General features: G+C 41.3%; 1 protein-coding gene across 7 annotated transcripts in view; it reads right to left on the reverse strand.

Moving 5' to 3' along the window:
• The window catches only part of Unc5d (unc-5 netrin receptor D), a 548,490-nt gene that overhangs the window by 78,530 nt on the left and 453,967 nt on the right, over nt 1–15,993 (reverse strand). For all 7 annotated transcript variants that reach the window (XM_036209478.1, XM_036209477.1, XM_036209476.1 and 4 more), the window contains one exon: nt 12,723–12,755. In XM_036209478.1, the coding sequence (XP_036065371.1) occupies nt 12,723–12,755 (33 nt within the window). The remainder of the gene's footprint in view (nt 1–12,722; nt 12,756–15,993) is intronic.

A 15,993-nucleotide genomic window follows, 5' to 3' on the forward strand; every position in this document is an offset into this window, starting at 1 on the left:
ACACATGTAACCAAGAAGAAAAAAAAAAAAAGAAGCAGAAAGAAAGAAAAATTAGAGAAAGGAAGAAGGGAAAATAATTTCCTTTGCATTTCCATTTGTACATATTTGTTTATAACTATCAGTCTTCTCACAGACACAGAGTTGCTGATTTATTGGCTCAAAGGGATTGTGAATGAAAGCATTGGTTGAGCAGGGCTACTCTGCTTTTGTGAGCACAGGATGCTGGGCCTTTCTATTTCAAAAGCAAGACTTTGCACACCATTGTGTTACTGTTGTTTTTCCTGTTCTCTTCAACTCTACCTTCCTTTTACTAAAACTCACAAAGGCTTTAGGCAGTGCATGGAAGGCTCCAGCATATCTGAGAGGAAAAGCAAACAAACAAACAAAAACACAGTTAAGTATAATCTACATCTATAGACAAAGCAAAACCCGACCAGAACACCTGACTTAGAAACCTGTTATTTCCAAGTTGTAAAGAAATCATGGAGGGGTGTATGAATGCAGTGAAGCACCCACACAGGAAGGTCCAAAGAGAAATAGGGCGTGGGAAATAGGGAGGGCCTTGGGAAGGCAAGGGTAGTATTTACTTCTTGGTGATGGGATCCATAAGGGATTGTTCCAAGAAGAGACTAGGCCCATAGTAGACACTCAATGACTAGCTATCTATTTAGGAGGAAGCTAGTAAACAATGGCTTTTTGCCATCTCTAACAAGAGTAGAAACGGCCTTTTGTTAAAGCAATTGGGTGTCTGGGTGGATATTAAAATATCCTTTCCTACACAGAGGATTATTTTTTAAAAAATATATATTTCTTAGGTAGACTGTGAAATCTCCTTTCAGAAAGTCTTAAAAAAAAAAAAAAAACAGCAGGACTTTATAACAGTCCACAATAATTTTATTTTAGCTTTTTTAAATTTATTTATCAGAGTTGGCTGGAGGCACAACAGACCTTTCAAAGACCCTTCTTAGTAAAAAGTTTGATAGGTTTATGAGTGACAGCCCTCTCTAGTCATTTGTAGTAACCAATGCCCTGATGACTCAAGCCATACTGTTTACTTCTCTGTCCCATGTTTCCCAGACTCTAATGTGAAAGACAAATGAATTTTTCTTGCTAATAAAAATTTAACTCAATTCATATGTTGCAAATTGAAACAAATTGAATATACATCACATTTAACATATAGCAGACTAGAACGCATCCTTAGGACTCAAGCTACAATTGCGTGATATGAGAGCATGGTGAGTACCTTTCTAACCACATTATTCTGCTTTATCTCCTAGTGGGGGTCCTGGAGTAACCACTACTGCCATTGTAGAAAATCAGGTAAACAAACTTGAATTGCTAATGTAAGAGGCAGGGAACTGCTAAGGAATCTACATTAAGAAAATATTCAGAAAGGGAAGCCAGTGAGAAGCAAAACAAATGGAAGCCAACCAATAGTCAGCCCAGGAAGAAACTTCAGTGTGGCCAGTTCTGGTGGCACCCAGACATACTAGACTATTTCACAAGTCACTGGTAGGGTTGTTCATCTATCCTCACCGTTACCAAGAAGCGATAACAGTTTCCTTTAACTTGTCAGAAAATAGCTTTGAAATTGGTCAGCCATAGTCAACCATGGTAATCTATGTCTGTGGTAATTGCAATCCTTGGCAACTCTTGATTTCTTAGCTGCCAATCCATGTCTCCAATTTTCAAGACTCCCACCTTTGAAAAGCCTCATGTGTGTGATTGTAGCTGCTGGGTTTTGTTATAACTAATGGCAATATAGCTAAGTCTCAAACAGTGCTTACTGTATACTAGGTATCATTTCATCATTGTATACTTCATATTAACCCCAAGGACATGATGCAAATGTCCTCACTTAGTTGTATAAATAAAGGCAAGAAGATGGTGATGTGCTTGCCCCAAGCCTCATGATCAGTGAGCATCAGAGCTGGGAATGATCCCATGTGGTCTGTCACCAGGGACATGCTTTTGGTCATGTTCTCTACCTGCTCACTTCTGATCTAATCACACTGCTTGACTGCCTCTAGATAGAGGGAACTACTCTGAAACCATCACTAACCTTTTGTTCATATGTCTATAGGTTGCAGATACGATTAATTCAAACAAAAATCTGAGGTTTCTAGTCCCTATTTACACACAGTGACATGGGCTTAGGGGACTAGTGCCTAATCTGTGGCTTCATAATTAGAAAACAGCGAAGTCCAGTCTGGTCATAAAGCCACCTCCTCTCCCCAACTGCTAATCCAGATTACTGTGTTCCTTCTTCACATCTCTTCTCTTCTAGACTCATACCCAGGTTATCCTGCCCTGCTTGATTAGAGGAAGTCACAACTCTGTTGGGTATCATCAGCAGTTGGATGCTGTACGAACTCCCCGGGGTCTTCCTTGCAGCTCAAGCATCATGTTACTCATGGCTCATGGCCAAATAGCACCATCATCACAACTGTCACTCTAGTCTTTCCCTTTCCCCAGAGACCCCTATTTCTCATCTATCTTCCTTCTTGTTGATCACACACAGGCCATCCTACATGAACTCCTGTACACCTCAAAACCTCTCTGTTGGGGTGTACATTTTCTTTCGCCCTTCTCAATTGCCTGTGTCAGGCCTGCTCTGACTTCATCCCTTCCTGCCTCTATAGGGACATGGCCTCAGGTTTCTTCTTTTAGCCTTGTGTCTCCCAGGTCTTCCCTGACAATGGTATCTTGTTCCCTACTGATGGTGTAGTCTAGTTCCTCTAATTACCTCTTTGGAAATCCCTCCCTCAATTCATTCTGACCAGCTTATCAGAGACACACCTCCTGCTCTTCCTTCTCCTGAGTTCTTAGCTCTTTATTTGAAAGACTTCCAGCATTTTAAAAATTAAGTATCTGCTAATACACTTGTCACAATGTCACTGACCAATTATTTCTAGTCACTTTTTTTTATTTTAAATGGAAGCAACACATGTGAAAAACTAGAAAAAGATTTAGGAGTATAAAAAGTTACACTATGCAAGGAAAATGTTTTTCCTCCAGTTACTTCTCTTTAACTAACCACTGCATAGTACCTCTTGAGTCCTTTCAGGGAAAGGAGTATAGATGTCAGATGCCCATTACTCACTTTCCTTTCACATTATTTTACCCTAAAGGCTCCATATGATCTATCCTTGTGCATATTTTCTAATTTTTCAAAAATGTAAGGTATCAATTCCTTATCAGAATCGACGTGCCTTCCTTTATCACATTGCCTACTTGATAGGCAGGCTGTGTGGTAACTTCTGAAACCACGTCCCTCTGCCTTATCATGTCATTTCTCTTACCCTTCCATGTCTGTCCCCACCCAAAGCCCTGCTCCACTTTGAAACTCACCTGTCACTTTGTCAGCCGTGAGGCTCTCTGCCTCTACCATGGCTCTGCAGTGAGACAAAGCCATCTAAGGCCCCTTACAGAATGTGCCCCTGCTTCAACTCAAGTGCTCTGCTTTTCTTCCCTGTTCCTCACTTGCTGTTTAGTGAAGAGCCTGTATTCTCTGAGTGGTAAGCACTGGCTATACTGTTCCATTATTGGTCCCTTTTCCCTTTTCAGTCTCTCTAACTGGGCAATGACTCACATACAGGCAATGCTGATGACTCCCTGGTCCTGTCCAGTCTCAGGCAAGCTTCTGTCAATCTTCTCTGAAGACCCATACCTATGTCTTCCTCTTGTATGCTGGACACAGTTACCTTCACTGTAGACTCGCCTCCCACACTTGTCATCTGAGTTAAGGATTTGTCCTTTTCCTTTCCTTGGACATTTTCTCCTCATGAATTCTCTTTTTCTGGTAATGACACCGCCAGTGGCCATTTTGTTTTGGCTCACTCTCTCTCTCTCTTTCATTCACCTCCTCACACATGTCTCAGGCACTCTATACTGTCTGTTATCACTTATTTTCAATGGCAGGCATCCCTTCTAATGCTCACATTGCACACTCTCATTTGCCTGGTACTCCCCATCCGTGTTCTGGTCTTTGATCACATGGAAATTGAAAGCCCTATTCTGACATTGCCACTCACAAACCTCCCAATTGAGTCTATTCCCAGGTGGAGGCTCTGCAGTGTTCTGTCCCAGACTAGACTGCAACTCCTTTTACCTGCTTCTCATCCATACACACCATACGCTCACCAGATTTCGAGTGTTTCTCCTCATATTTTTTACTCTTACAGAAAGATTTTATTTTATAATGCATGCTTCAATCCTACCTGGTCTTCTGAGACTAGGAATGGAAGCCATATAATTTATGGAATGTTTAGGCATGTGTCAGTTCTCCTTTTAGTATGGATGCTAGATGGAATGAATAAAAATACGGAACTAACTGGGAGTCCTGGTGCATGTCCTTAATCCTAGCATCCAGGAGGCTAAAGCAGGTGCATCTCTGTGTGTTCAAGGACAGCCTGCTCTACATAGTGAGTTCTAGCCCAACCAGGACTACAACTTTGCCTCAAAAAATATGGAAGTAAATTTAAATTTTCAGTTCAATAATTAGCAAAATTACCAAAAGTATTTTCCATATATCTACCCCCAATTTAGTTACACTAAAAATTATTTATTATGTGTTTATCTGAAATTCAAATTTACGTAAGAGTCTTGTATTTTAACTGGCAATTCTTTGAACTACAAAAATACTGTACTTTTACTAATGGGAGAGACCCAAGGCAAAAGAGCCAAAGAGTGGGATTTGAACTCTTGGAGCAAATTTCTTCATCTTAGTTACTTTCTGCTTCTGACCATTGAAGACATCAACTCTATAAATTTCAGTGTACTGGAGAAAGAGTTATTGTGATCCCTTCTCAGCCTTTTGGCTAAGACCAAGTGAAGAGTGATTGCAAATTCTGCAACTAAAGAACACACTGGTCTACTACCTGTTCTCCGTGTCTTTGCTTGGTTCTGAGGCATTTAGTGGACAAATCCCATTATTTCCATTAAGGATAGAGCCACTGAAATCATTGAAAATGGTAGTAAGAAAAAGCACCCACTTATGAAGTACTGGAAATCAGATAGTAAAGGAAGTCAGAAATGCTAAGAAAATTACAAATGTTGCACATATATCTGTGCTGAATTGATTTACAGGAAGAATGATTGTGAAGGACAAAGCAAATCATGCAATTTGTGGAAAGTACTGTACTTACGTAATTGAAAATAATCAGCACGGGATGAAGAAAAATGACGGACAAAATAAGGTAGAAATGTTTTAGAGTGTAGCTGGGAGAATAGTAGCCTCATACAAGCTTAGAAAAGCCTAGAAATCTGCTGAAGGTTTCAAGGAATGAGCCAAAGACAACTCAGCCAGTTGAAAATGCAATTCATGTCTATAGCCCAAGGCAGAATGGCCATGTATTGAGCTTATGGGCAAGTACTGAGCTTACATCTTCTGAGTAGTTGCCTAGCTGGTAAGCATTACTCTCCTCTGCGAGCCAATGTACTGTGGACAGACACATGGGATGTAAAGTTCTTGAGTTAAAAGAAGAGGATTCTAGTTCCCAGGCCTTAGCCATACACACAGGTCACTATTTGCTGGAAATTATTTCAGGATGCAAATATGTGGGCTATATCATACTGTATAGTAGGTGATTCTTCAAATTTCTTCATTTCATTTGCTCTAATCACTCATCTTTCATCTTGTATTACAATGTAAGGAGAATACATTTCTGATTTGCCTTCATATTTCATTGAGCCAGGACTAATCGTGTATTATAAATGCCTACTACACGAATGAATACATTTGGTGACTTAGAAGCAAAACTCTTGATTTTGTACTTTTAGCTTTTAAAAAGTGAAGAATTAACAGGAAGACTCAGAACAATAACTCAATAAATATTATTGAACTTGGTAATGGTGTTAATGCAACACGGAAAACAATGAATAAGACACTCTACTGGCTAGGCATAATGGCACTCGTTTGTAATTTTAGCAACCAGAAAGCTAAGTAAGGCAGGCTTACTGAGCTCTAGGATAGCTTGGGCTACAAAGTGAGACTAGGTTTCAAAATTTAAAAAAAAAAAAAAAAAAAGAGTGGATTGACCAAAACTAAAGACATTTGAACAAGCCTTACATAAATCCACAAATGTGCAAGATAATTAAAATACTATGTGCATGTGTGTGCACATGTGTGTGTGTGGTGTGTCTGCAGAAAAGTCCCCTGCTTGAGTGTGCTGCTCCTAAGAAGACATGGGTTTTTGATTGAAAATATCAGTGCCAGCGACAGGACACCTCCCTGTTTGTTATTGGTCAGGCACCCAAAATAACATAAACTATTGCTATTGCTTTTGGTTTCCCAATATAACTAGATAGTTATTGCTGAAGACACCATTTACTTTGGATGCAGGATACAAAGAAATTAGGCACAATTGACTAGGAAACTCTCTCCCTGATGGCTCACTTATATAATGCCAGAAGGTTCTACGTAGGCTGCTGTGAGGAAAGAGACAGCAATGGTCTTGCCCAGCAGTTAGGCCCAGTGGTGCATCAGTGGAATGGTGGCTAGGGAGGTAACCAACCACTTTCCAATTGGATAATAGGTTCATATCATAGGAGGGATTCTGGGCCTGTTATTGTAAACCTGGTCAAAAGCTCATGACTAGGGAAACCCTAGGCTCTATGAGGACACTTATTATTGTTTGTTTTGCTAAATGATCGTGTTGCTAAACTTCTTTCTAAACATTTATGCTTGCAGCCACTAGGTGTGTGTTGCTCTCAACTATAATCAGTGGGTTTCCATTAATTAAAAGGACTAATAACAATTCAAAGGGCCAAGCTGTTGCTGAACAATGTACATCAACCTCCCCCTATCCAATGCTCAGGAGCATGGTAGAAGACAGGCTAGAAAAAAAAAATCATAAGAGCTGGCAGATAGGGAGGAGAGTTGTGAAGAGCTGACTTCCAGATATGACATGGATTTTCCATATATCAACTCACAGCAGCTGTGGTTACCTACATAAAACCTGCCTAAGATCAAACCAGTCAAAATTCCAACATGGATTGGGGAGGGGTCCCTGGGGCCCTACACTCAATGGAAGAGCTACTGGCATTTGATGTAGCTGAGGGAGTGATATCCATTCTCCTTTGAAGACATAGCTACTGCTGGGTTGCCCATGCGCCAGTGGTTTGCCCCATAATCATGAGCATATGGACAGAATTCACTGGGATAGATATGATCAAAATAGATATATGAAAATTTCAATGAACAAATCAAAATATATTCTAAAATAAAAGATATATCTAAATTTAAAAAGAAAACCTTGCATGGGTTGGAGACAGATAACAATAATACACAGGAGGGAACTTAAACTATATTTTAAGTACCAGATATGGGAACTTAAACTATATTTTAAGTACCAGATATATTATGGGATGTGGGACAGCATTAAGGTAATGAAAATATAGTAGAAAGAGGGGAATAGTTAGATTATGGATGATAGGAGAAACTAACCCAGACATTGTGGCAGGAGGATTACAGGTCTTACAGAAGTGATGTTTAGGCTGAAAATTAAGGGGAAATCAATTAAGAGTTGGGTAGAGCGAAAGCCTTAGGTACAAATGATAGAAATATAAGGCACCCATAAGCCCAAATGCCAAAGGGTACTCAGTGCTTTGCTTTGGTGAAGGGTAGGGCCATGATGTGAGTCAGGAAGCCAAAGAGCAGATTGTTACCTAGTAAATTCCTGAAGAGGCTTCAACAGGCAAGAAATCTACTAAGAGCTTAAGTTTCAAAAAGCTCAGCCAAGCTGACTGAAGGAAACCTTAGGTATGGGAAGATGACTGCAAATGTCTGCTAGGAAGACAGCTTAACTTTGCTGCTCACAACCCCAGCTTTTTAATTTTCATTATTTGGGGTTTTGTAAGGCTATTTTCATGTAGGTAATACAGTATATTTTGAACCTATCTCCCTCATACCCCACTTCTCTCTCCCTCCTTCCTGCTTCTTTCCTTTGTCTCTCAGACAGTTTTGCTTCTACTTCCCTGTCATCAGTACACAAATGATTTTATGTAGTATACTGCCCAGGACTCTGGGATCATTCACTTTTCCTTGGGATCTTCTCTTACTACGGTGGTGATATTTTTTCTTCTCTGCAATAACTCTGACCTTCTTTACATCTAAGTATTGCTGTCCTTCCAGTCCTGATCCTCAGCTCTTTTTTATTCATATTCTTAATGCATTGACCTCAACTTACTTGCTGGCTTTATGTATCATCTTGGCACTGACAAATCCCAAATATGCATCACCAGCCAGGACATTTCTCTGCCCTATAGGCTTGTGTATTCAGAGTCTTATTCCAGTCTCCATTTGGCACATAATAGGACTCTCAAACTGAATTCTGGGCTCTCATTTCAAAATTATCCATCAAGTTTTCCTAGTATTAGTAATGACAACTCCATCCTTCCTATGCATTCCAAATTTGGAATCACCCAAAACATCTTTTTTTTTTCCATATCAATCTATATCAAACCCTTGGGTTCAAAATGTGACTTTTTTTTTCAAATGTTGCTATTGTCCATCCAGCCTAAGCCATAATCATCTTGAAACTAGACTATTCTAACAGTTTAGACAAAATAACAGATTACTCTTGTAATGGATCATTGTAACAGATGCCCTCTCTTCTGCTCTGGTTCCCTATGGGATTATACTTAACATTATTCTTATAGTGTATCTTTGAAAATATCAGTCCATATCTCTCTGGATTAAAAACCCTCTATGGCTTTCCATTTCCTTTGGAGTCAAGGTCATGCCTTTATGGTGACCTACAATGCAAATGGAGTTTCCCCTGTAACCTCACTTCTGTGGTCTTAACTAATACTACTGCTCTTCTTGTAACTTTGCTGTGTATAACCTTGCCTTTGTATGTCTCCCCCAGAGCCTGTAAGCAAGTTTTCACCACAGAGCCTTCACCTTCTGCTAGTCACTAACTTGAGCACTCACCCGCAAAGACCCCAGTCCTGTGCTACCTTGATTTTTCAGTGTTTTCTGAAATGCAACTTTATTAGCCCTTTTCTGAGTACTTTATTCAAAAAGCAACCTTCCCTCAAAGCCTGCCCAAAGACCTCACTCTACTTTATTTCTCTTCATAACATGTCACATCATTTCCAAGTACTTGTTGCATTTTCTGCCATTCATATTTATTCTATCTTTCTTCATCCAAACTGTGAACTTTATGAAGCCTATAATGTGTTGTGCTTAGGGCAGATTCTCCACGCAGCAGGACATATCTTATCCTCTAGTGAGGACTCATAAGTAACTGTTGAATGAATGGATGGAAATGATTGAGGAGAAATGGAACCCGTGAACCAGAGATTTGTTTCAGCACAGAAGAGGCAGACAGGGATAGTTTGTTGGATACAGAGAAGGAAGCAAGAGGTGAGGAAGACAGAGCCTAAGTTTCTGACACAGACCACTAACATGGTGGTCAACAGGAGGGATGGACTAGAGACAGGGGCAGAGAAGGATAAATTGAATTTTGAAGTTGAAACTATGTCCCTTGGAGATATTTAACTGAAGATATCTCTGAGGAAGCTGGAACCATTAATTTCACTCATGAAGAGCATTTCTCTCTCTCTCTCTCTCTCTCTCTCTCTCTCTCTCTCTCTCTCTCTCTCTCTCTCTCTCTCATTCTTTCTCACTTTCCCTCTCTGTCTTTCTTAAGATCCATTCAATTTTATTTTACATGTGTGAGTGTTTCCTTGCATATATGTCTGTGCACCATACACACATACACACACACACACACACACACACACACACACACACACACACACACACACACACTGCTTGCAGAGGCCACAAGATGGCCTTGGATGCCTGAGAGGGAATGAGAGTTACATGTGGTTGTGAGCCACCATGTGGATGCTGGAACCTGGGTCCTCCGGAAGAGTAGTCAGTGCTCTTAACCCCTGAGCCATCTCTCCAACCCTGTAAGTGCTCATTTCTACAAAGACAGAACAACTGTGTAGAAGGGTGCTGGAGAAGGATTAGAGCACAGAACCATTTTCTAGGGTAATGCTACATCCTATCAGTACACTTCTTTGGTGAAACCACTGATCCAGCAACCCCTCAAGAGTTTACAGCCATTCAGATTACCCCATTCTCTAAGCCTCCAATGTGTCTCACTGTCAGAATGCAACCATTTTTTTTCAGTTTGACTCTGGGGGTTCATGCTTGCCATTCAGAACCTACTATATTTTACTGCACCTCCTGACATTGTTACACAACATTTATTGAAAGCACATTTGATGGTAATGAAGTTTCTATTAACTATGATTAAATCTCATAAAGCACCTGAAGATAATTTAAGATGTGCAGAAGCAGAAAATGAAACATTCGGTTTAGTACATTAGGAAACGTAATTGATTAAATTATCTCATTTACAATAAGTGCTTTCATGAGCTGTGCAGTGTGCATATTTCCCCCAGTTTGTCATTATGATTTGCCAACACATATCTTAAGACTTCACTACTTTTTGTACCTCCCTGCAACTCAAAGCTAGCTCCTTTGCCTGTCTGTTCTGGAGAACTGTGTAGAAAACTCACTCTGAGTGATGTAGTCTACCCACCAGGACTTGTGGAAGACGATGAACCGCTATATATAGGAACAGGTTGTTTCTCAATTATCTTCATAATTGACTTTGATTTTGCATCAGTGATGATTCATGCAGTCTTAAACCCAGGCCCACTTTCACTGAACAACTAATCCTGAATTTGTGTAATGCACGTCTAACCATGCAGCTCACAGAACCCTGACTGGATTCCTCTGGGAGCGTTTTGCAATCACATTGATTCTGGTATGGTTTTATTTTTAGGGAAATCACAAATTAAACCAGTTTAAGCGATTCTGTTGCAGTATCCAGCAATTAAACATGGTGCTTAGGAGCGAGAACCCCAAGCAAAAATGAATTCATGGGTCCCTACAGACAAGGAGTCGCTTCTGTGGGGTTTAAGGCTGAAAGTACAGATGTAACCAAATCAGAAAGGCTCAGGACTCACAAACTAAGCATGAAATTAACTTTTTAGAACACACACATGCTTTACAAATAATCCTCATGTTGGTTACCACATGGATACCCATGATCTTGTTATATTCTACAGCCAGTGGGGGGTAGCTGGCATGCACATGAGACTATGAGCCAGCAGAGAGTCCACCATCCCAGCTACCTCCCTGAAAGTCAGGACACAAGCATGAACTGCATATTAAAAGACAGTTCCTTCCCTCCACATGCGCACATGCCAACACACACACACACACACACACACACACACACACACACACTGCTGAGTTCCTCCCAGCAAGTGTGCACAAAACCGGAAGTACACCGTTTGGGTGCCAATGGTTCCTTTACACATAGCTGGTAGTAGCAGATAAAGACACGGAGGAAGTTTTTGTTTTGCGGAATTCTCAGACTGTAAGTTAGTGGCCTCTATGAACTACAGGCTACCCATAGCAATAGTGAGAAATAGGAACAAAATGCCTGGATTTTCCTGTCATGACTTCTGATGCCCACCCCTGAGTACCCATTTCTGTCTGTCCTCTAAGATCTTGATTCTTTTCGCTAATAAAAGCTGTTAACACTCCTAAGAGCTTTAAATTCTGCTGTTGTAGATTTAAATGATCAGAAGTCATTCATCTTGTATTAAAAGGGAGAAACTGGACACAGACAGGTTTCCCAAGCTTTACATTCCAAAGCAGCTAGACAGCTGTCTACTTCTGCTAATGATGTCAGCTGTATGGTTCTTTCCTCATAGCTCAAGATTCCTTAGTATGCTTGAGCTGTCTCAAAATCTGTGCAATTACTTGAATACAATAACATGCAGATACTAGGAGTATCCCCCCTCATAGGTTCTAACTCACTTGTTCTCTTGTAAGTAGGATATACTCATTAAGTCCCATCATACTCCAGCACTCTAATCTGCTTGGCCTCCCATCCACAAAATTCTAAGACTACCGTCTGCAACCCGAGTGCACAATGGAATCACTTGGGGAGCTCTAAAAAATAAGAATGTCTGGGTTCTAATCCCTGCCCTCCAACTCCCAAATTTTAAAAGGTTTCCTGGTTATCATAATTGCAGTCAAAGCTGAGAGCCACAGGGTCAAATGCCAAGCTTCCAACCATTTAGGCCATGCTCCATTCTCTAAATCTCCTGGATGCAAAACCGAAATATTGCAAAGGCATCCTCAGGAAGCAAGCCTGTAGCTAGGGAACTGAAGCCAACACCAACAGTCAGCTTGGACTTATTTCACCAAGGAAGGCGGGCTTCTAATCTACTTAGTTACCATGGATGACGCAGCAGGTGAGTCCCTGTGCTTTATATTCATCAGAACCAACCCTTCCTTCCCTGCCTTTTCCTGGAAGGGCTAGGAGCCAGACGTTTGCCCACAAGTCTGCTTTCATGTGTGTCCTGACAAATATTTATTAATTTTAATGCTATAAATCTCTCCAGAAATAAGAATCCTAGATGACATTTGCAGAGAAATGGACTTATAGGCAGAAAGAATCAAGAAGAGAGATTTACTTTTGCTTTGAGGGAGGGGAAGGGTGCGCATATTTCTTTTTGATTTAAACCTCTGATGTGCGACTCCAAACTCAGTGAGGAGAGGCCCCGAAAGCCCTGGATCTGTCAGAGAGACTTCTGTTCTGCTCAGCTCCTGAACAAACACAACAGTAAGGCAGCAAATATGAGAATAAATTATATTCACAAGAGGAAAAATAACTTACTTTGGGGTTTTATTTCATGAAGAGGTTTTTTATCTAAAAGAAAGAAAGAGAAAGAGAAAGTTGCATTTAATAAATTTACATGGAGCAGATATATTCCCTGTATTACTTTGTATGGACCTCTATAAATGATACATTTTCTCTGATTTGCAGGCAATATGGATTGTGGGGCCCACATATTTTTTTGCATTCTAATTTTTTATTTGCCTCTTTTTGAATTTTTTTCATATGATGATTATTTTATTTAAGAAGATATTTTCTCTCCAGTTTGGCTAGCGTATCTTTCTCTGTTGCTTCTGCTCGATTCTTATCTGCATGATTAGTGCAAGGAGCTTGCTGCCTGCTCCTTTGAATGCCCAGTGAGCAGACTGCTCAGGTAAGAGATGCCATTTCCCTCTACAGGAAGGCAGAAAAATGAACCAGGGAATACATATTTAAAGGGAGCCTGCATCGGTTTGCAGTAATCATGGTCTGGATGTAAACTTCCAAACTGCCTGTTGAGCCATTCCCTGGGGCTATGGATGTGGTGTTATGAGCATTTTTGATTTGGGTTTTTATTTTCTCCCTCCCTAATCTGTTTAAATGTGTGTTGTCTTTCTCAATGAAGAAGGTGTCACTGTTTTTTGCAGCAAGCTGGTGGGATGGGGCAGTGAAAGGAAAAGGCATTCATCTGGACCTCAGAGGTCAGAGTCAGCTAAGGCGTTTGTGACAGTTCTCCCCAAGGCTTTCTGTCCACCAAGAATTGTCTGATCCTGTGTCCCACCAGCATCTAATTCTGAATCTCACACTGACATTGGTGCCTGTCGCCGACTTTGTTTTGCCAAGGGTCCAGCTCTGTCGTCCTGTTCTTGGTTCCAACTCAGGCTAACATCATCACACCATAGAAGGCAGACATGAGCACTTTCCAGACACCAGATCAAGATGCCAGGATTCAACATTTTGCAGAGCCTCCTGCATTCACAGGAGTGTCTGTCCCTCTCATAGTCCTCTTCTAGGTTTCCAAGGAACACTGTCAGACCACACAGGTCAAGGTCATTGGTGATCATTTACCGACTCATGGTGCTGGGGTCGTGAGAGGCTAACATCTGTAGACTTGTTCTCTGTGAGTCGGAAGATGGCCATACAGAGTGAGGCTTTCATTGTGGACTATGGTTTTAACAGAATCAAAACCAGCATGCTACACATTTTAAAACTTCATAAATATTATTTGACTGACTGCATAGTAATCTCTCCTAGACAGACAGGCTGCTGTGGTCAGTTTGCCTAGGAATTTCCGCCAACTAAACCCAGTTCTGAATTTCTTATTGATCCTGACAGAAAGCTCTTATAGTACATAAATGCAGAGTGCTTGGAATATGGCCTTTGTGTGTTTAGCTGTCTGATCTGTGACAGAAGTAGATTTTACAATTTGGATGCAAATCATACTTCTGTATATGGATCCTTTACTAGTACCGAAGAATGAGACAGCAGTGAGTATTGTCTTCAAAATGAACAGTTTCTGGGAAGATGGTATATTATTTATATTGACATGCTCATGTAGGATTTTCCTTCAGGTTTCTAAGAACCCTGGCATGCCCCTCACCACACAGAACAGACACATTTCTCTGAGAGCAGGTGGCAGCTGAGACAGCCAGATGCTACCACTCTCAAGAATCAGAAAGCAACCACTTTGGCTGGTTGAGCAGAGCTTCTGTTTTTGCCTACTGTGAGGCAGCTGAAAGCATTTCGCATAGGCGCCGAGTGGCAGGCCAGGGCTAAGATGTCTGAAAGTGATGCATCGCTACAGCCACAAGAGGAATCGGGGGACATCTGTTTAGAACTCTGGCTAAGCTCAACCGTATTTTCTCTTCTGAACCATGGAAATGGGGATTGAGCCAGGGAACAAGACAAAATGCCATTAAAAACAGGTGAGATGTGAGATGGAGCCTCAGAAAAACTCACTGATAGCTGAGCTGTGAGAAAAAAGGGATGGTGGAATTCTAGCGAAAATAGCTCTGAAGTATGAGTGAATGTGACTGAGACGCCAAGGGTTAAGGTCTGGAGACAGAGAACCCTGCACACAAGGCAGAGGATCCTGCATTTCCCTCTGACCCCGCTCTGATGTCCAGCTATTTCGTAATGTGGCACTGTGCAAATAACACCCAGACTTGGGGGACTGAACTGGACTTGATTTTAGGGGTTGTATACCTTGTCTGTGTGACTTCAGTGTTCTTAGAGAGAACCAGGCATGGCAATACCCTCAAAGGTTGGTATTCAGGATTAAGCAGGGCACATACAGGGCCATAAAGCACAGGGTAGACACAGGTTTGGCTTAATAACTGCAATAAATGTTGGTTGATAAAAGTAATTTCAACCTATGGTGATGGTGACGAGCCCATCAACATGATGTTTATTTGTGATCCTATTGGGAGGCAGGTCACAATGCCAGATCAGGAAATGCACTGATTTGGGGGGGTGGTAATTGACTGGCAGTTAAACTAATGTCTCTGCATAGTGAAGCCAAGCTAAGTCACAACATAGTTTCTTGATGTGCAGAAGAAGAATGGGATCCAGAAATCCTCTAGGGACCCTTTGTCTCCATCCACCAGTGTCAGCCTTCAGAAGGGCAGCCAATGACGTGGGGACAGAAGCCATTCATAATGGCTTCCTGCCGCAGTGTAAAATGCCCCAAAGGGCCACTGTTCGACTGGCCAGTGTGTCTTCACTTTCAATGGCCATCTGGTAGGAAAGGCTGGAAAGCTCTGGAGCCCAAAGACATTAGTCCCCTGGCATTAGCATCAAAATTGGGTTCTGCTGTATTTTGTGAAATAGGAATCCCTTGAAAGGAAGCTGGCACGGCACAGCATTCTCCCCAGTAAGACATTGAATTTGACATAGGCCCTCTGCAGGCGCTAGAGGAGGCCGTGGAGCAACCTCTCCAACTTTGAAGCCTTGGCCCACTCTACACTGTTGTTTTATTCTGTTTGCATAATCATCCTTTCACAAAGCTCAAGGCCATGAAACAACTTGGCCTTGGTCAACCAAATCCTCTCCACTTTAATTTCCCCCTCTCCAAAGGCCGCATTCAAATGGCCCCCTAGTAAATTAATCCATTAGGGCCAAGGTTCTTAATGTTGGCTGCGCATTAGAATCACCTGGGGAGCTTTTAAAATAAACACCCATGCCTGGGCCCCACTCCAAGAGGTCCTGATTAATTGGGGTTTGTGTTTTTTGTGATTACTACTACTTCCTGGCAAGAAATCAGGGGCTGTGTGTGGTCAGCTCCAGTTAGTCT

Source organism: Onychomys torridus, chromosome 17 (genome assembly GCF_903995425.1).
Source record: "Onychomys torridus chromosome 17, mOncTor1.1, whole genome shotgun sequence".
Lineage (NCBI taxonomy): Eukaryota > Metazoa > Chordata > Mammalia > Rodentia > Cricetidae > Onychomys > Onychomys torridus.